At 40.3% G+C, this 21,913-nt stretch overlaps 1 protein-coding gene across 2 annotated transcripts; it reads right to left on the bottom strand.

Annotated features, from left to right (window-relative positions):
- Window positions 1–7,181: 7,181 nt before the first annotated feature.
- On the bottom strand, window positions 7,182–21,872 carry C9H6orf52 (chromosome 9 C6orf52 homolog). Of its 2 annotated transcripts, none has more exons than XM_053601575.1 (4): window positions 21,741–21,872; window positions 16,952–17,117; window positions 12,713–12,758; window positions 7,182–7,357 (listed from the first exon to the last, which is right to left on the bottom strand). In XM_053601575.1, exons 1-4 carry the CDS (start codon window positions 21,746–21,748, stop codon window positions 7,215–7,217), a joined length of 363 nt encoding a protein of 120 aa, XP_053457550.1. In that variant the 5' UTR covers window positions 21,749–21,872; the 3' UTR covers window positions 7,182–7,214. The 2 variants fall into 2 exon arrangements, with proteins under 2 accessions (XP_053457550.1, XP_053457549.1); XM_053601574.1 differs by lacking the exon at window positions 21,741–21,872 and adding an exon at window positions 17,338–17,501.
- Window positions 21,873–21,913: the final 41 nt, after the last annotated feature.

Raw genomic sequence — 21,913 nt, 5'->3', positions numbered from 1 at the left:
AAGGAACCGGGCTGTGGACCCCCAGACCTTCTTAATCAAGTTTTAAGTTCTGCATGTCTGTTATATACTGCCCCACCAAACTGAGTTTAAAATATAATGCCCCAAACTTTAGAAGTGCAATCATTCACCTGCTAACTTTTGATTATTCATTCTTATTTAATACTATATTCCTTACAGATCTAAATGCTGTCTTTTATTGAGTCTAAAATTCTACTGACTGTAAGACCCATTAGGTTTTGCACCCCTAGGAAATATATGTCTTTCTGTGATATTCTTCCTGACAGTGATGTATGTGGAAAAGGTTTAAAGAGAGTCTGGTTTAAATTCACAAGATGCAAATAGAACACACTCTAAAAAAACTTAAGTTGGGGGTTGGTTTTTGTTTTTCTTAAATCAGGTAAGAAGGCTCAGCACCCATAACTCAGTGGTTAGGGCGCCAGCCACATGCACTAGGTCTGGTGGGTTCGAATCTGGCCAGGGCCTGCTAAATAACTACAACAATAATTAAAAAAAAAAATCACTAGGTGTTGTAGTGGGCACCTGTAGTCCCAGCTACTTGGGAGGCTGAGGCAAGAGAATGGCTTAAGCCCAAGAGTTTGAGGTTGCTGTGAGCTGTGACACCACAGCACTCTACCCAGGGCAACATAGTGAGACTCTGTCTCAAAAAAAAAAAAAAAATCAAGTAAGAAACTGAAAATCAAATTATCTTCTGGAGGATAAGACATGCTTTTACAGTTTATTTTGTTCACTTACATGCTTTGATTACCACCTGAATATTCCTCACCAGAATAAAGTCTTGATTGGCCTAAGAGAAGATTTATTTAGCAATTTCTTCTCAGATATGGAACCCAGAGTTATTAAGATGTTGGTGAGAATAAAGCTGCTGGTGAAACATTTTATTCATCATGAAGTAATTGTTACCGCTATTCTGGATCAGACAACACATTACCTTCCTGGGTATTTCCTAAAAATTGTAGTTCTGTTTAAATGTTCAAAAGTTTGCTACTAAAGTTTAATTTTCAGATGTCTGAATGTTTGGTTTATGTGTTTGAACTACAATAAATCCTTTACATTAAAAAATAAAAAAATATAAAACCTTGCCAATGAAATTATAATGATGCTTTTAAAAACAATTTATGATTTTTATTTAAAACTTTTTAAGGGTGTTTTTCTACATCCATGGGCCAAATCCAACCTACCACCTGTTCTTGTAAATAACATTTCAGTGGAACACAGAGCCACGCTCACTGGTATGCCCTTCACCTCGCTGCTGCTTTTGCACTACAATGGAAGAGCTGAGCAACTGGGACAAGGACAGGTTGGTCTTCAAAGTCAAAAATATTTGTCTTGTTCTTTCTTCATTTAGACAAATTTAAAAACTCTGGTCTTGGGATTTTGTGATATAGGCTAGTCTCACTGGAGTTAGATGATATCTCAAAGTAGTTTCGATTTGCATTTCTCTGATGATTAAAGATGATGAGCATTTTTTCATATGTCTGAAGGCCATGTGCCTGTCTTCTTCAGAGAAGTTTCTTTTCAAGTCCCTTGCCCAGCCTGCAATGGGATCCCTTGTTCTTTTCTTGCTAATGCGTTTGAGTTCTCTGTGGATTCTGGTTATTAAACCTTTGTCGGAGACATAACCTGCAAATATCTTCTCCCATTCTGAGGGCTGTTTGCTTGCTTTACTTACTGTGTTCTTGGCTGTGCAGAAGCTTTTTAGTTTGATCAAGTCCCAAGTGCCCATCGATCCACGAATGGATCAATAAATTGTGGTATATGTACACCATGGAATATTATGCAGCCTTAAAGAAAGATGGAGACTTTACCTCTTTCATGTTTACATGGATGGAGCTGGAACATATTCTTCTTAGTAAAGTGTCTCAAGAATGGAAGAAAAAGTACCCAATGTACTCACCCTTATTATGAAACTAATGTAGAACCTTCACATGAAAGCTATATCCCAGTTATAACCTAAGAATAGGGAGAAAGGGGAAAGGGAGGGGAGGGAGGGGGGAGGGAGGGGGAAGGAGGGGGATTAATGGGATTACACCTGCGGTGCATCTTACAAGGGTATATGTGAATCCTAGTAAATGTGGAATGTAAAGGTCTTAGCAAAATAACTAAGAAAATGCTACAAAAGCTATGTTAACAAATGTGATGAAAATGTGTCAAACGATCTATGAACCAAGTGTATGGTGCCCCACGATCATACTAATGTACACAGCTAGGGTTTAATAAAAATAAATAAAAAAAAAGATTTAAAATTGTTAAAAAAAAATTTAAAAACTCATTTTCCTTTTTATTTACACAAGGATTAGTGTAAATGAAATAAACCAGTTACTTACAACAAATATGCAAGAAAATTTGGATTTGTAGTGATCTAACAACAAATATTTGCTCACTAAAGTCAAATTTTGGCCCTACTGACTTGTTTTCTTTTCCTTTCACTTCAATTTCAAAACATTGCTTGTTTTCTAGTCCTTTTCATTTCACTGCCAAATCAAAATGTAATCTTTTCAAAGATATTTTAAATAGGATGGGCAATGTAGGCTGGTCTCACCTGTATCCCGGAATTAGGTAAGTTCTATAGGGGAAGGTTTTTAAGTAGGCCTCCCCTATAATAAGGCAGATTAATAAGAGAAAGATAGACATTTATGAACACGTATGCCTCATGTACATACATAAGAAATACTCAGGGGAAAATGAGTAACTCTCAAAGAGGCAGCTTAGGACTTAGGTTTAAATACCATCTTCAGCTCAAAGGAAAAAGGGTAAGGGAAAGGCAAGTTATTATATGTGATGGTGACTAGAAACAGGACATAGCAAGGACAAGGTTCATTAGATGCCTTCTCTATTGATACGAGTCTATTGCTTTAGTCCACTTTCCAAGTGCAGAAGGCGGGGAAACACACTTCCTTTATAAAAGTGTTAATTTCTGGCCAGGCGTGTTGGTTCATGCCTATAATCCTAGAACTATGGGAGGCTCAGGCAGGTGGATCGTCTGAGCTCAGGAGTTCAGGACCACCCCGAGAAAGAGTAAGATCCCTGTCTCTACTAAAAACAGAAAAATTAGCTGGGCATTGTTGTGGGCACCTGTAGTCCAGCTACTGGGGAGGCTGATGCAGAAGGATTTCTTGAGCCCATGAGTTTGAGGTTGCTGTGAGCTATGACGACACCATAGACACCATTTTTCTCTACCCAGGGTACAGAAAAATTGTAATTTCTGACCCTGTAATACTAGCACTCTGGGAGGCAGAGGCAGGAGAATCACTTAGGGTCAGGAACCTGCACAAGAGGGACATGTCACTACAAAAAATATTAGGATAGCCTCAGGCCAAGAGGAGTTTGAGGTTGCAGTCAGCTATGACGAAGCCACTGCTCTCCAGGTGGGGTGAAAAAAAAAGGGATAACTTCTCTTTTCAGACCTTCTCCTGTGTTTGCTGTTTTTGAAATAATCCTTACACAAAAGGATTATGCAAAAGAGGTATATTTTGGGGTGGCATGTCCTGGTCTGCTATAGTTTCAAGATGGCCTCACTCACTTGTCTGTCAATTGGCACTGGCTGTCTACTAGGCCCCTCAATTCTTCTTCAGATGGCCTCTTATCTGTTAGGCAGGAGTGGCTTCTTCATACTATGGTGGAAGTGTTACCAAAAAGCAAACCCCAACGTGGAAGGGCTTATTAGGCCTCTGCTTGCTATCACATTTGCTGACAGCCCATTGGCTAAAGCAAGTTGCCTGGCCAAGGCCAGCATCAACATGAGACAGGGCTGCCCAAAGGCACAGCTACTCAGAGTTGACTGACTTGAGGCCGCTAATGAAACACTCTACCATAAGAATGGTAGGGGGAAAAATTCCTCATCCTTTTCTTCTTTGGGTAGTGCAAATACTGTACTTAGAAAAGGAAATTCCAGGCGGTTCCTGTGGCTCAGTGGGTAGGGTGCCAGCCCCATATACCGAGGGGGGTGGGTTCAAACCCGGCCCTCATCAAACAGCAACAAAAAAGTAGCTGGGTGTTGTGGCAGGCGCCTGTAGTCCCAGCTACTAGGAAGGCTGAGGCAAGAGAATTGCCTAAGCCCAGGAGTTGGAGGTTGCTGTGAGCTCTGTGATGCCATAGCACTCTACTGAGGATGATAAAGTGAGACTCTGTCTCTACAAAAAAAAAAAAAAAAAAGAAAGAAAAGGAAAGGAAATTCCAACAAGGGAGCTTACATCTCCCGTTAGACATTATAAGAGCCTTTTTAAAGAAAAGCACAACTATGAACTAATTTTTGGCACATCTAGTTTTAGGGTTTTTGTTTAAGAGTCAAAATCTTGTCCCTCAAGCTGGAATGCAGTGGCACAATCATAGCTCGTGATAACCTTGAATTCCTGGGCTCGAGGGGAGCCTTCTGCCTCACAGCTTCCCCAGTAGCACACCACCATGCCCTGATAATTTATATTTTTATTTTTTGTATAAATGGGGTCTCACAAAGTTGCCCAGGCTGGTCTTGAACTCCTGAGCTCAAGTGATCCTCTCACCTCAGCCTCTCAAAGTGTTGGGATTACAAGTGTCAGCCATTGTGCCTGATCTGTTTTTCTGTTCAATATTAAAAAAAAAAAAAAATCCCATTATTGTGGTACATCAAATTTCAAGAGTAAATATGCAAAGGCCATCCTGCCATTTTTTCAATCTCTGTAGCAGCTCTCCCTTCAGCCTATTTCCTGCTATTCGAAAGGACTCTGGTTAAACACAGTATGAATATAGCCAATTGCCTTTAGTAGGTCTACAATACAGGTGCCCCAATTGTGGTCCACATTCCACTGAGAATGTGGAAAGGGATGGACCCTGACTGACACAAGCTTCTGGCAAGGGTAGGCTGAAGAACACTGGGGGAGTAGATACGTCTCTGGAAGTTCAAGCAGTCCCTGCCTAGGGTCTGACAGGCATCTCCAGTCTAACATACCCAGAACCGAACTTGTAATAAACCATCAGCCTCCCCCCATCACACTACTCTCCCAATTTCTTCCTTTTGGTAAATGGAATCACTACCCGTGTTGTTACTCAAGCCAAGGTCCTAGGGGTAATGCCGAATTCTTCCTCTCCCCCTACCATCAACATTTTACCTCCACCTCTCCCCATACACATTGTCCCCACCCTGGGAAGAACCTCCAGCCTATCTTCCTGTACCATTACCATAGTTTCCTATCAGCTCCTGCCTCCCTCTGTGATAGTCTCTTTTTCAAAATCCTTTTGGTGTTTCCCAACAATTTGAATTTTAATCTAGATTCTTTACAGTGACCTAACATCTCTGCCTGAATTTATTCAAGATTACCATGACAACCTGTGTATTCTCAATGGGAATACTCAATTCTCCATACTCTATAGAAGGTGGAAATGTTCTGGAGGGCAGGAAAGGGGGTGGAAAAAATCTCTTTCCAAAGTATAAAGAACAGATAGACTATATATGATATCTATGGAATTAAAAGCTTATGGGGGAATGATTAGAATAGACTGTAAATAAAGGTTGAGAAACTAACCTACCCCCAGCTCAGGCTCCTTTGCTCCTTATCTATTAGACCCCCACCATACAATATGGTAGCCCCTAGTGACATGCAGCTATTGAGAACTTGAAATGGACCTAGTGCAAATGGGAAGAGAAGTTTTAATTTTAATTAATATTTTTATTTCAATAGCCACATATGGCTAGTGGTTACCATATTACACGGCACAACTCCAGACACTAATGGGTCTCCTTTTGATTTTGCACATGCTAACTGTATTGGTCAGGATACTTTTGCTACAAATTATAACAATTCAGAGTAAATATAAATCCAGATAAGAGAGAATCCAGGGTTGGCTAATTCAATAGTTCAATGTCCTTATCACAAATCCAGATCCTTCCCATCTTCCTTCACTGCCATCCTTGGCGTTCCAGCACTATCCTCAGGCTCCTCCCCTAATTGTCACAAGATGGCTGCCACAGCGCCAGGCATCACATATAAACCTAATGTGTAGAATGAGGCTGCAACTGCTTTTTTCTTTTATATATGAGAAAAACTTCTCACATCTCAGGATCCAGAATTTTATGTGTTTCAATCTAAATCAATCACTGCCAAGAAGAATGGGACTACTATAGGTGGCTCACACCCTACAAGAGCCATTCCCTAAGCTGGTTATAGTTAGTGCTGGTCCCCAAAACAGATTGCTGGGAGAGCTGATATCTGGACAAGTCAGGAACCTGTAGGAAACTTGCACATCTTGCGCTGGGAGAGGAGAGTAAGAAAGGAGACTTACCTTCTTCTGTTTGAGGTAGAACTACAGTGAAAAATTTGGGAATTTCCCTGTGCTAGTGGTTTTCAAGAGTGTGATATCTGTATCAGCAGCATTAACAAACATTACACAGGAACGTTTTTAGAGAATTCATAAATCTTTAGATCCTATCCCAGAACTACTGAACAAAGCTCTGGGGATGGTGCTGATACATCCAAGAGATTCTGATACACCCAAGTTTCAAAAACATTGCCCCATTCCGGTCTTCATTGGAGGGGGCAATTTTGCTCCCAAGGGATATATGGCAATGTCTGGAGACATTATGGTTGTTATAACTGGAGTGCAGGGTGCTACTGACATCTAGTGGTAGAGGTCAGGACACTGTGCTAGACGGTGGCCTAAACAAAGGAAATGTCCAGCCCCAAAAGGCAAAAGAGCTGAGAGTGAGAAACCCTACCACCCCACCCCACCGGGTAGAGGAAGCTTTCACGGTAGTGTCAGCTCTTTAAGCCTGGTCCGTACAAGGATTACCACATCAAGTACCTTCAGGAGTAGAAGAGACAGAAGTCAAATTCCTTGTGCCCACAGTCAGATCAACTCTTTCTAAACAATAAATCTTCTGGCCTTTTATCAGTCCAAGGGGGCTCACTTAAGTATACACTTGTAGCAATGCAATAAAACAGAACATAATATGCATCTTCAGGACAGAACAGAAGACATTTTATAAATGAGCACAGTAGTTTCAGAACTGGCTTTTATGTTACTTAATATAACACACTTCCAGGGACATGTGTGCTGATAACGTTTATTTACATTATCTTCTCCATGTCAATCACATCTAAGTTTTGAAAGTTGATATTTGCAGACAGAATCTAGCATATTCCTGAAAGAATTTTTTTTTACCCCAAACAAAGGAGAATAAAAATAACATGAAAGTTGGGGAGCTTAAGGAACACCTTGCCTCACTTTGGGGTCTCATCTGGGATTTTAGAGTAAACTGTATCCAGAGGCTGCCAGTGGCAATTCATGAGGGAGTCGTAGAGTTCTTCACTTTCTGCCATAAACTCTTGGTTTAATTCCTCAATGTTCAAATGAAGATTTGGATCTGCAGAAGGCAATAAAGGATATTAAAAATGAATTTTATAGGACACATAGTGGAAATGGCTTAAAATTAGAACAGTTTATAAAAGCATTAGCAGGAAGTACTGCAGTTAAAATGCTTAAATTGTGTGCTTCCTTTTAATAAGACTTGAAATTTAAGCTATAAAAGAAATAATGTTTCCAGACTCAGTGAGCATCCATCTGGCACAGGAGATGGATTTGAGAGATGACATCATCTAGTATTAATCACCCACATAAAGACACACCTCCTAAAACTATCACATTGGGTGTTAGTTTCCACAAATGAACTTGGGTGGGAGAACATTTAATCAATAAGAAATAAATTAGGTTATGTAAGAATTATCAAAATTAATTGCACCTGTCTCTTTAGTTTGCGTCTTTAATTAGACTACTAAAATATTTTAACTCGCCTACATGGATGGCTTTGTGTTTCACATCACATTTCTTTTCCTTTTAAAAGCTTTTTGTTGACAGGCAAAATTGTACATATTATTGTATACACCATGTTTCCAAGCATATGTGCATTATGAAATGATAAAGTGCATTACTTCACAGTCATTTTTGTGAAAACATCTCCATATGCATTTTTCAATATGATATATCTTCATTGACTATAGTCACCATACTGTACACCAGATCTCTGGGAGTTATTCCTCCTAGATAACTGTAATTATATATCCTTAGATCAACATCTCCTCATCACCCTCTCTAACCTAACCACTCCAGCGTTTGGTAACCACTTTTCCATTCTTAACTTCTATGAGATGAAAATGTTTAGATACTACACGTGAGTGAAATCATACAGCATTTGTCCTGTGTTTGGCTTATTTCATTTAACAAGCCAATGTTCCATTGTGGGTACATACATTTTTTTTATCCATTTACCCACTGATGGACATATAGGTTGATTCCATACCTTGCTACAATAAATGAGAGCGCAGGTGGTGGCACCTGTAGCTCAGTGAGTAGGGCGCCGCCCCATATACCGAGGGTGGCGGGTTCAAATCTGGCCTCCGCCAAACTGCAACAACAAAAATAGCTGGGTGTTGTGGTGAGCACCTGTAGTCCCAGCTACTTGGAGGCTGAGGCAAGAGAATCACCTAAGCCCAAAAGCTGGAGGTTGCTGTGAGCTCTAACGCTACGGCACTCTACCAAGGGTGACAAACTGAGACTCTGTCCATAAAAAAATAAATAAAAAATAAAAAAAAAAATGAGTGCAGATATCTCTTTAACATACTGATTTCATTTCCTTTGAATATATACCTGGTAGTGGGATTACTAGACCATATGGTAATTTTTAATTTTTTTTTGAGGCAGAGCCTCAGGCTATAGCCCCGGGTAGAGTGCCGTTGCATCACTGTTCACAGCAACCTCCAACTCCTGGGCTCAAGTGATTCTCCTGCCTCCGCCTCCCAAGCAGCTGGGACTACAGGTGCCTGCCACAACACCTGGCTATTTTTTGTTGCAGCCATCATTGTTGTTTGATGGGCCCGGGCTGGATTCAAACCTGCCAGTGCAGGTGTATGTGGCTGGTGCCTCAGCCACTTGAGCCACAAATGCTGAGCCTATTTATAATATTTTGAGGGTCCCCACACTGTCTACCATGATGGCTGTAAATTACATTCTCAGCAACAATATGGAAGAGTTTCCTTTTCTCCACATCCCCACCAATACTTGAAGTTTTTTTTGATAGTAACCATTCTATCAAGAGTGAAGTGATATCTCATTGTGATTTTGATTTGCATTTCCCTGATGACTACTAATGTTGAATTTTATTCTTTTACCCATTTTTTAATTGCCATAAGTTCCTTATATATTTTGAGTATTAACCCCTTATCAGATTCATAGTTCACAAATATTTTCTCCTATTCTGTAGGTCATTTCTCCATTATGTTGTTTCCTTTAACATGCAGAAGCATTTTAGTTCAATGTTGTCTTTTTTCAATTTTGGTTTTTGTCACCTGTGATTGTGGTCAGACCCCACAGATTATTACCATTGTTGTAGAGCTTTCACCTATGTTTTCTTCTAGTAGTTTTATAGTTTTGGGTCTTACCTTTAAGTCTTTAATTGATTTTGAGTCATTTTTTAATATAGTGAGATAAGGGTCTAATTTCATTCTTTCACATGTATATATCCAGTTTTCCCAGAACCATTTATTGAAGAGACTGTCCTGTTCCTATTGTTGAGAACCAGCTGGCTGTAAATGTGTGAATTTCTGAGCTCTCTATTTTGTTCCATTGGTCTATGTGCCTGTTTTTATGCCTATACCATGCTGTTTTGGTTATTATAGCTTTGTAGTGTATTTTGAAGTCAGGTGGTATGGTGCCTCCAGCTCTGCTCTCTCTGCTCAAAATTGCTTTCTCTATTTGGGGTCTTTTATGGTTCCTTTATAGGACTTTTTTTGCCTATTTCTGTGAAGAATGTCATTAGTATTTTGATAGAGATTGCACTGAATCTGTAGCTCATTTTAGGTAATATGAACATTTTAATATTTATTGTTCTAATCCACAAATGTGGAATATATTCCCATTTATTTGTATCTACAATTTCTATCAATGTTTTATAGCTTTTAGCATAAAAATATTTCATGTCCTTGGTTAGATTTGCAAAGTATTTTTTATAGCTACCATAAATGGAATTAAGATACATTTTTCAAATACTTTACCATTAATGTATATGAACACTATTGAGTTTTGTATATTAATTCTACATTCGGAGACTTTACTAGATTTATTAGATCTAGGTTAGATCTAGATATAAATCAAACATCAATAGTTTGATGAAGTCTGTAGGATTGTTTATTAAACTTATCCTGGGCTTGGCACCTATAGCTCAAGCAGATAGGGTGCCAGCCACATACACCAGAGCTGGTGGGTTCAAACCCAGCCTGGGCCTGCCAAACAACAATGACAACTAAAACAAAAAAATAGCCAGGCATTGTGGCGGGCACTTGTAGTCCCAGCTACTTGGGAGGCTGAGGCAAGAGAATTGCTTGAGCCCTAGAGTTTGAAGTTGCTGGAAGCTGTGACACCATGGCTCTCTACCCAGGCTGAAATAGTGAGACTGTCTCAAAAAAATTCATCCTATATATCCTGGGGCTTTGAAGTCTGTAGAATTATTTGTTAAAGTCATCCTGTATTCCTGGGCCTTTCTTTGATGAGAGACTTTACTACTCATTCAATTCCTTACTATTCTGCTCAAATTTTTAATTTTTTTCCTTCTCTTTCTTTATACTTCAATCTTGGGAGGTAGTAGGTGTATGTACCCAGGAATTTATCCTTTTCACCTTTGTTATCCAATTTATTGGTGTAAAATTGTTCATAAGTCTTACGATCTTTTGTATTTCTGTGGTTTCAGTTGTAACATCTTTTTCATCCAGTTTAGTTTTTTTTCACAGTCTAAAGATTTGTCAAGTTTTTTTCAAAAACTGTTTTATTGACCTTGTGTATTGTTTTTCTAGTCTATTTCTTCACTGATCTTTACTTCCTTCTGTGTTTGGGTTGAGTTTATTCTTGTTCTTCTGGCTCCTTGAGGTACAATTGTGTTACATTTCTACTGGCCAGATCTGTGACTAGCTGATGGCTGGGTGGTTATCATGTGCCAGAAGATGTTAGACCACCTAAAAGCAGTTTAGATCTATCATGCTCACCTTTCCTATAAAGGCAGGAATTAATGTTACTTTGCTGTATAGAAAGTGAAGTACACACACTAGAGATGATTAATTTGTCTGGAATTAGAGTTAGGAAGTGGGATTTAAACTCTGGTGGACTAGATCCAGAGAGTACATGCATATGTTTTCCTCCATCATTTTTATAGATTGCCTGCCTTGGTAGTTACGCAGGCAAAGTAGTCTCATATTTTAATGCAACCTATCTGAGAGCTAGAAATAAGTACCCCCTTATTCATAGTTAAATCAAAATAAAAATTTGAACTGCTCAAAGCATTTAAAGACTTCTTTTAAACATCAATTTCATCTCATTGAGCACCCACTAACACGCAAATTCTGTATTAGTCACTGGAGCTATAAAAACTGATAACATGTTCTCTTTTTTTGAGACAGAGTCTCACTCTGTCACCCTGGGTAGAGTGCTGTGGTGTTAAAGCTCACAGCAACTTCAAACTCCTGGGCTCAAATGATCCCCCTGCCTTAGCCTCCTCAGTAGCTGGGACTATAGGCACCTACCTGGCTAGTTTTTATGTTTAGTAGAGATCAGGTCTCGTTCTTGCTTAGGCTGGTCTCAAACTCCTGAGCTCAAGCAATCCACCTGCCCCGGCCTTTCAGAGTGCTAAGATTACAGGTATGAGCCCCCACACCTGACCTTACATGCTCTCTTGTTTGATAAAGTCATAGAGGCAGTGAGTAGGTTTGTCTGCTAGGGATTAGGAGAAAGAAAAAGAACAGATGGATGTGTGATAAGACAGGCACATGATAAAAAAAAAAAAAACAGTGTTCTCTGCATTTCTCCTCTATTTTGCCTTCTTACTACTTAAAAGCAGCAAAACATTTTTTCTTTTCTTCACATGAGACACATTCAGAAACAGTGTTCTCTAGGCAAACTGTCCTTTCAAAGCAGATCGAGAACTACAGGAAGCAGTGCCACCCTGACTCTGCAGAGCAGGCGCTCATGGGAACCAATAACCCTGGAGGCAGCTAGGCAGCCAAGGCTACAGCAGTCATTTCATGCTTTGCTTCACAGAAAAACAAAATTAAGGGCCGCCTGGGTGGCTCATGCTTGTAAGCCCAGCATTCTGAGAAAATGAGGTGAGAGGATCACCTGAGCTCAGGGGTTCAAGACCAGCTTGAACACGAATGAGACCCCATCTCTACTCAAAATAGAAAAACTAGCCAGGTGTGGTGGCAGGTGCCTGTATTCCAGGCTACTTAGAAGGCTGAGGCAAGATGATCACTTGAGCCCAAGAGTTTGAAGTTGCTGTGAGCAAGGCTGGTGCCACGGCACTATAGCCCAGGCAACAGAGTGAGACTGTCTCAAAAAAAAAAAAAAAAAAAAAAAAAAACAAACAATTAAAGCATATTAATCTCAAAGCCTAGATTTACACAGAAAACAGATATTAACTATAACACTTATTGTCATCTTACTGTTTGGAATGTCCCCATTTCCAAATCCTTCAGAACAACCCAGAGTGGGGCTTAGTCGAAGTTGTCCCCATGGAAGCAACCTCCAAAAGCAGTTTAAATTACTGAAGAGAATGGTTAGGCAACCTACACTGGAATTTTCCAGGAAGATCTCTTGGTTTCTAGCAAGGTGAGCGAATGAGGAGCCTGGAAACAGGGTTATGTTTTGTTTTCAATCACTGCAGCACAAGGTTTACATTTACCTTCTACTGGGTCTTCATCTTGGTTTTCAGCAAGAACTGTAGTCTCCTACAACAACAACAACATCACTGTTTTAAGAAAAAAATTACAAGTTTAATAATATACACTTTCATGGGGAAAACTCTAGCTCTCAAATTAAAAAATAATTTCTATTTCTTAAATGAAACTCAAATGAAATAGCTTTGAGTTTTGATTAAAAGAATCTTTAGATGATATTATACCACAGTTATGAAATGAATGAACTGAGCCAACAGAAGTCACATAGAAGGAACAAGCCTGAGAAAGGCCTCTGACCTCTCTGAAGATTCCTAGAACTAACTGGTATCCCAGGGCCTGAGCTGGCACCCAGACTCCTCATTTCCTGCACTAGAAGTCTACCTCTCTACCTGTAGTCCTGCTTTTCCTTCTGGAAGATAACCTGCAGTCTCCAAGAATACATTTTCCTCTTGGCCTTCTAATTGTGTCTGCAACCCCATGGCTTAGCTAAGGACCAGGACATTAGGTGCCCCAGGAAATGCAGAGCCTACAGAAAAGCAAACCAACTGATCCTATTCTTACAGAAGAGAAATGTAAATTCCAGAAGCACTACCCAAATGAATTCTGGTTGGTTAACCCAGTCTCTGCCAGCTATACTGGGGCAGCATACATTTTTATGTCTCCTTTTCATATACACCTGCGGGGAACCTGCCTTAATTATGCACAGATGTTTAAGGACACTCCTGGCACCAGTGAACTTAATGAAGCCTCCCTTGCTAATAAGAATGAAATGGTATTGACAGCCAAGGATCCACTATCTCTTATTTTCAGTCTATCTAAAAGTATGTCTCCCCTTCACTCTGAAATACATCATGGTTCAGAAAATAAACTACATAGTTACCATAAATTTTATCCTACTGTCTGCGTCTTTTATCTATTTACCAAAGTCTGGGACAGCCAGAATCTGTGCTTAAGGAAGGCCTGTCCCATAATACAGTGTCCAAATAAACTCCCATCTCTTCCTTTTCAACGTGTATTCTAGTAAACATAAGTGACCAGGGAAGGGAAAGCAGAAACTACCTGGAGACAGAGCATGCGCTCTGGTCTGAGGGCCACCTGGGCAGTGTATGCAGCTGGCTGTCCTCAAAGGAAGGCACATCTATAAAACATTTGCCTCTCCTGGACACAATATGGGAAAGCTGTGCTGATGGTCCACAAAGACCCGAAAATCATTTTGAAGACATCCACTCTCTCTAATCTTAAGCAAGTCATGATGTCAAAATGTAACAGAGGAGGGTGGCTGTGGCTCAGTGAGTAGGACGCCAGCCCCATATACTGAGGGTGGCGGATTCAAACGCAGTCCCGCCCTAACAGCAACAAAAAAAATAGCCAGGTGCTGTGGCAGGTGCCTGTAGTCCCAGCTGCTCTGGAGGCTGAGGCAGGAGAATCGCGAAAGCCCAAGAGCTGGAGGTTGCTGTGAGCTGTGACACCACAGCATTCTACTGAGGGTGACAAAATGAGACTCTGTCTCTTAAAAAAAAAAAAAAAAAGTAGGAGGAGATTGATTGATTGGGGGCATCTAACTCCTTAACTTGAGGTAATAAGGGCCAGGGACAGAGGCATGGCACATTGGGGGAGCAGGAAGTAAATTAACATGGCCTCCTGACACATTTTATTAATAACACCAAAATGAGGATGTGTGAGTGAAAGATCTACTACGGACTTCTGCCATTTTGCTGAGCAACTTCCAAACAGGAAACACCCACCAGGATGGCAGCTAGATGGCACAGCATGGTCACCACAGAGAACGTATTTATAATTCTAGACTTAATGTATTCTATAGTAACAATTTGACTAGAGGGTGAGAAAAATTCCAGAATGTGAAAACAAAAATGGAGAAATAGAAAGAAGGGGTGTTTGGGTGAGAAAAAAAAATGTTAATGTCTTAATTTTCTCACGAGTGACAGGAAATGAAGATATACTTTCATTTCAGAAGTTGATATTATACTCATACCTGTACTTCTTTAAAGATAAAAGGTAACTGCCAGAAGACAAATAGACCACTTTCCAAAAAAAGAAGGGGGTAAAAAGAAAAATAGTGTGCTAAAACCTCAGGCAATACAGCAACAGGTTTTTTATAAGTGGTGCAATATCGCTTATAAAATATAAAATATCACTTATTTGGGAAAAACCCAAATTGGGCTAAAAGGAAGAACAAAAAAGGACAAGAAATCTAACAAGATGTTTTATGCAGGAGGAACACCTAAAACAGACTTAAAATTTTGGAAATGAGGCTAAGCGCAATGGCTCACACCTATAATTCCAGCATACTGGCAGGCGGAGGTAAGATTACTTGAGGTCAGGACCAGCCTGAGCACAAGTGAGACCCCATCTCTACTAACAAAACAATTAGGTGGGTGTTATGGCACCCACCTGTGGTCCCGGCTACTTGGTAGGCTGAGGCAGGAGGATTGCTTGAACCCAAGAGTTTCAGGTTGCTGTGAGCTATGAGGCTACTGTGTTTTACCCATGCAACAGACTGAGACTCTGTTTAAAAAAAAAGTTGAAAATGAAGTTTGGGCAATAAAATATTAAGCAATTCCAAGTTTTCAAGACCAAGATGGGTGCAGTGGTTTATGCCTGTGATCCCAGCACTATAGGAGGCTATAGGAGGCCAAACTAGAAAGATCGCTTGAGGCCAGGAGTTTGAGACCAGAGAGGGCAATATAGCAAGACCCCATCTCTAAAATAGACTACTTAGGAGTACAGCGGGACAGCGCCTGTGGCTCAAAGGAGTAGGGCACCAGCCCCATATGCCAGAGGTGGCAGGTTCAAACCCAGCCCTGGCCAAAAACTGGAAAAAAAAAAAAAAAAAGAAATACGAGTACAGTGGCTTACACCTGTAATCCTAGCACTCTGGGAGACTGAGGCTGGTGGATTGCCTGAGCTCATGACTTCAAGACCAGCCTGAGCCACAGCAAACCTAGTCTCTGAAAAAAATAGTCAGGCATTGTGGCGGGTGCCTGTAGTCCCACCTACTTGGGAGGCTGAGGCAAGAGAATCACTTAAGCACTAGAGTTTGAGGTTGCTGTGAGCTGTAACGCCACAACACTGAAGGTGATAAAGTGAGACTGTCTCAAAAAAAAAAAAAAAAAAAGAAAACAAAGTAAAAATAAAAAGATTAGCCAGGCATGATGGCAGTTACCTACACTCCCAACTACTCAAGAGGCTGAGGCTGGAGGATCACTTGAGCCCAGGAGTTTGAGGTTGCACTGACCTATGATTGCACCACTGTACTCCAGCCAGGTGACAGAGCAAGACCTGGTCTAAATCAGTAAGTCAATAGATTTTTTTTAAAAGACCAAGGATCTAGCTATAAATCCAACTTTGGTTTTAAGGCAAAGGCCATTACATAAAGTGTCACCGTGCATTCTAATAGACAAACTGTTGGGGGAAGAGCAGTCTATAAAATTTTGATTGCAAAACATCCATTTCCCTAATATGTGAATATTTTATGCAGTCGAGCAAAATGGCCACAATCCCACAGGAAGAAGAGTAGATGAAGGACAGTCACAAAACCAAATGCCAATAAACATTTTTAAAGGTATTTGCCCTCAGTAATAAATGAATGTGTCTTTTGCCTATCAGAGTGGCTAATAGAGTGTAGAGAAGCAGATGTATCCCCCAGAAACTCGTGCAGGCTTCTACATTTGCTATTTAAAATGGTCTATGTTATGTCCTTTAACCTAGCCCTTCCACGTCCAGAAATTTATTCTTAACAAGAACAAAACAAAGATAACACTCAAGATAAATGCTTGAGGTCTGTGAATGCACTGAAAACACAATGTCAGATAAAGCATGTGTTAAAGATATCACAGCATGTCTAAATGGGCAATTTTCAATCTCCTTTTTACACCAGAAGCAAAGAGCAAACCACTATGTACTATATTGTCCATTCTCGCCTATAGCGCCCTCCAACCCCTAAAAAGAAACAAAGCCCAATCACGTTGATTTTTTTCTTTCAACAAGAGTATGAGGGAAAGATCTAGAAGACTTACTCCTTTTTGAATATCAATGGTACTTCAATAAAGCTGTCAAAACCTATTTTCTTAGGTTATCAGCTTTATGCTCGGTTATTAAAACAGAGAGCAAAAGCCATGAGCCGTGGCAATCGGATGACAGGACATGGGCACATGAAGACAGGAAAGCGAAGTTTACATGTTGGGGGCACATGAATGACACAGATTCATTTCAGTAAAGGATACCTGAGGTACAACAGATGTCTCAGCTGAGTGTTCAGGAGTCTCATATACTGACATTCCACTTTCATCCACTGCACAGCCATAGCCAGAAAGAGGATAAAAGCTGTGTTGCTGCTTGTACCAGTATCCATAGTGGTACCCCTGGCCGGGCCGGAACTCCAGCTTCACTCTAGTAGCAGAGGGGAGACCGTGGGAATGACAACCATCATCAAACAACACAGAATCATCTAACCCCCAGACTCTTCATTCTAGGAAGTTTCAAGAAAAAATAATCTCTGCTTTAACTCTCTGAAAAACACCTATGTTCCAAGCAATAGTTTGTAACTATGTAACAAACAGAACACCAATAGCTTTCATTTTCATTAGAAGTAGGAAAAAAACCCACTCACCTTTGCCAGTGGCAATAACAGTTATTTTGTTGAGCTATGCCAAGACCTGCAAAACTCTGCCGTTGGGCCATTTATCCAGAAACACTACAAAAGGAGACCCCAGAATGTAGTATTTATTTCTCTGTCAAAACGCCAGCTGATGGATGAAGACCTCTCAACCCTGACAAATACCTCTCCCAACTACCTCTGAGAAAGAGTAATTACATTTAGTAGCAATTCCTGTTAGGCAATTAATTGCTTCAGTTTTCTGACAATGAGGGGAAGGCGTGGGTGGGGGCAGGGGTGCAGTTGGGGTCACCTGGGAGAACTTCTGTAATCTGTTTCTTTGGTTGCCAGCTGCCAGCTCCTCCCCATCTGTGAGGCTTGGAGAAGCCAGCAGAACTGAGCCAGGGGTGTGTCAGAAGGGCAGAGTGTGTTGCTCCACTCTGAAGGACACAGTCTCTTACCATAATAGGTAAGAGAGCCACTTTTAATAATTAAAACCTTAAGAAAAATACCATAGTTTGGTGTTTTCCTCCTCAGTTATATGCTAATAATAAAAAGAACCAGCATATAGCAGTTTTTTAATCCTCTGCAGGTTGAAATCATTATCCCAATAAGCTGCAAAATTAAGAGGGAGGGAAGTGATGGTAAGTCTCACACACAAACAACCATAATATGGGTACAGGGTAAAATTTTAAAGATTTCTGTGGTTTTGCTTTTTTATTTCTTTAGGCATGAGAAAGTGGTAGCTTCCCAAACTTTAATGTGCACACAAATTATTTGGACATGTTTAAAATACAGGCTCTGGCCAGAAACAATGGCTTATACCTATAATTCCAGCACTTTGGGAGACAGAGGATTGCTTGAGGCTGGAAGTTTAAGACCAGCCAGGGCAACAAAGCAAGGCCCCGTATCTTAAAAACAAAAGCTTATCTGGGCATGGTGGCACACACCTGTGCCAATTGCTCTGGCCACTGAGGCAGCAAGATCCGTTGACCTAGGAGTTTGGGGCTGTAGTGAGCTATAATTGTGCCACTGCACTCCAGCCTGGGTGATAGAGCAAGACCCTGTCTCTAAATAAATAAATGAAAAGTAGGTTCTAATTCAACAGATTTAGAGTGGAGGCCAACATCTCATGTTGAAACCACCCAGGAAGACGGCAGAAGCTGAGGACAGAAGACTTGTAAGCAAGGTTCAAGATGAAGATGAGCACTAAGGGGCCTTCAAATGACAGTGGAAGGAAGGGCTCACAAACATTGTTTTGCTCTCTAAAAGCCCCAAATGCAAACCTTCTGTATTTCACCTGTATTACTCCCATAAAGCAGGTGAAGGAAATTTATATCAGGGCAGTGACCTAGGGCAAGTCAGAGCACTATCTTCACTGCCCTCAGCTCTGGAAAATACAAAGAGGGCCAAAGACATCTGGGAATCCAATCACATGCAACCTACACATAGTCCTAGAATGTAACAGAGTGGTACCTATCACATTTTATAAAGGAGGGGAATTTAAGCAGGAATATTAGACTCTCGTGATACCTAGTATTTCTAACAGGGTTGATTTTCTTCCTCTACATTCTGTTTTTAGACCAGGATATTCACTTCACCACCACTGCCCAAAAAGAAAAACTGGCTGTTATTAAGTAAATCAAATAACCCCACACACTTTTATTACTATTAAGATGAACCAGTATGTCATGTGGTATTTGTTGAAAGAGTGAATAAATCAGTGCATGGCTCAAGGGCAAAAAGCTTTTCAATGAATAATTCAAAAGAAAACAACAACAAAAAAATCTGTGCTTGTGCTGATCAATGAACTCTCAACAGTTGGTTGTTTTTCAGTAACTGCAGATTTCACAAGAATGAGATTAAATAGCTTTTTACATTCTGTGTTGGAAAGAAGAGGAGGACTTACAGGAAGTATGCTCCCTTAGAATCCAGTTGAGCAGGTATACAATCTGTATTGTGTGTTTTTCTTTAGACAATGAAAACCTACAGCCCGAGCAAGTTTTGAAACTACTGTCATGGCCATAAATAAAATCAAATGCTGTTTTTTTCCCTCAGTTAAAGACAGTGTTCAAGGTTAAGGAAACATAACTAATAGCAGCAAAGCTGGTTCTTTTGTTACTTAGCTATGTGTTCCTGAAAAGTCATTTTTCTGGACTTATTTCAGCATTTATAAACTAAGAGACGTGAAGTGCATTTTAACTTGAATGACGCACTATTCTTTATGAAAATCTAGTTATATCTTATCCATGCTCTGAAGATTTACATCCAAATTTTGCATGGAATTTCAGAATATTCAAAACCCCTGAAATTTATCCATGCCCTCCCCACCAAGATTAATAACACCTGACTGAATTGGTAACACCTGACTTTGAGCTCTATGATCGTTCCCACTGATTTTTAACAGTTGAAGCAGTGTTTTTCAACTTTATCTCATGGCATACTTGAACCTATAAACTTCTGTGGCAAACTTAAATTACATTGATCAAAAACAAAGGGTAAAAGAATAGGTTTACTGTACTTTGAACTTCTTTCAAAATAATTCATGATCTTTAAAACATTTTTCGGCACCCCTAACATCCTCTCATTGCACACAGTTTGAAAATCACGGAGTTAAGGAGAATGTTTATTGTGATTCCACTACAGTTTTCATTCTAGAACTAATTATATTCTAAAATTCTTGGTTGGTTCAAAAGATTTTTTAAAAACCACTTGGTTGTCTCCTCTAAAAGGTGACAATTTAGGTAAAAGCATGTTCGATGTAGTAATTACACTGTTTTACTAAGATAAAATTAATTTCAAAAAACATACTAAATGAGTACTAATTAAACAGCAATTGGGGTCTCTGAGTACCAGAAACATTGGAGAAGCAACAGAATGTATAAAGCTGGTGATTTTGAAACAGTTTTATTTAAAGTATTTTTTTCCTTCTTTTTTTGCTTGAGAGAATATTACTTTTGCCTTAAGATGAACCTGTATGTCATGTGGTAAAATGCAAAAAAAAAAAAAAAATCTTTTTTTCCACCCTGTGCAAGAGCAAGACCCTGTCTCTACTAAAACTAGAAAAACTGAGGCAAGAGGATTGCTTGAGCCCAAGAGTTGGAGGTTGCTGTGAGCTATGACGCCACAGAACTCTACCCAGGGCGACAGCTTGAGACTTTGCCTCAGAAAAAAAGAAAAAAAAATTTTTTTTTTTTCCTGGAGACAGACCCTCAAGCCACAGCCCTGGGTAGAGTGCCCTGGCGTCACAGCTCACAGCAACCTCCAACTCCTGGGCTTAAGCGATTCTCTTGCATTAGCCTCCTAAGTAGCTGGAACTACAGGCGCCCGCCACAACGCCCGGCTATTTTTCGCTGGTAGTTGTCATTGTTTGGCAGGCCTGGGCCAGATTCCAACCCACCAGCTCTGGTGTATATGGCTGGCGCCTTAGCCACTTGAGCTAAGGTAGCTTTCAGCTACCACCAAGAAAAATCATTTTTTTAAAGATAAAATGAGACTTCAGAGAAATGTCTTATCATTCTTTATCCCATGCCCAGGGGACACCCACATCACACTCCAGACCTTTAGTGGTTGTTTAGTAGAAAGAGTTAAATAGTAAATGAGAAATAATCTTAATAGTAAAATAACTGACGAGTTTTACTATCTAACATGAATGAATACAAGTGTTTCCACTATACTGCGAATTAGTTTGACCACAGCGTTTTGGCATCCCAGGAGTGTATGTAGAATTGCTAAAGTTAGAAGACAAGCCTCCATTGTGCTATGATTACCCAATCATCCAAAGTGAAATCACCTTTACAAGACTCAAACCAGCATCACTTAAAGTTCATAGAGTTACATAAGTACTGACGATTCAGAACACCAGAGAACAAAAGTACTTGGAAACAAAAGGGTCTTGGTCTAAGTGCTGAAAGCTACTATTACAGTTCAAATGGGAGCTGAAGATTTCAACAGATGCGTATACATCTAACTCCTGTTTGTCAAATCCACCTGCTATAGTATTAGAACTCTAAAACCCAAGACTATCCTGTATTTAGAAGCACGTGAGAAAGCTGTGGTTTCTTTTAACACATCCCTGAATCTGTCCATACCTTGTGCAAATGTAAAAGGCTACCTTTGCTTCCATTAAGGTTTGACTTTGCCACCCAAAATTGGAGCAAGAGGGGGAGTGCCAATAATGTGAGATTTCCTTCTAGAACGCTCACCAATTATGACCTGTACCTTCTACCTGAAGTCAGGCTATCTTTCTACCCCTCTGGTGATGACAGAAAGTTTCTACCTAACTGCCAAAAAAAGAAACCTAACTCCAACAGCCAAATCGCAGCCCCACCGAGCCGCCGCCGGAAATTAGCTCCGCCCCCATTCCACCGCTTCGCCTAGAGGCGCTTCCGTAGAGGAAGTCCCGCCCCATTCCTCACCCACGCATTTCGCTCGCAGCTTCCTAGGAGATGCCTGCTTGCCCCCCATTTTTTTCTCTTTGCGATGGGAACTTTCTCATATGGCGTCCATCCTTATTCTCCTCTTGGAAAGTTCACCTGCTCTCCAAGCGCTAGAACAGTTTCCACAGACACAGGAGTCTAAAAGACAGCCC

Source organism: Nycticebus coucang, chromosome 9 (assembly GCF_027406575.1).
Source record: "Nycticebus coucang isolate mNycCou1 chromosome 9, mNycCou1.pri, whole genome shotgun sequence".
NCBI classification, from domain to species: domain Eukaryota; kingdom Metazoa; phylum Chordata; class Mammalia; order Primates; family Lorisidae; genus Nycticebus; species Nycticebus coucang.
This window is presented reverse-complemented; position numbering and strand designations above follow the sequence as displayed.

Coding starts and splice junctions, on each gene's coding strand:
- C9H6orf52 (XM_053601574.1), bottom strand. CDS start 17,408: ATGGCCCAACGGCAGAGTTTTGCAGGTCTTGGCATAGCTCAACAAAAT. Junction 17,118..17,337: donor TGTTATTGCCACTGGCAAAG/GTGAGTGGGTTT, acceptor CTCTGCTACTAG/AGTGAAGCTGGAGTTCCGGC. Junction 7,358..12,712: donor AGATGAAGACCCAGTAGAAG/GTAAATGTAAAC, acceptor TGCCTTCTGCAG/ATCCAAATCTTCATTTGAAC.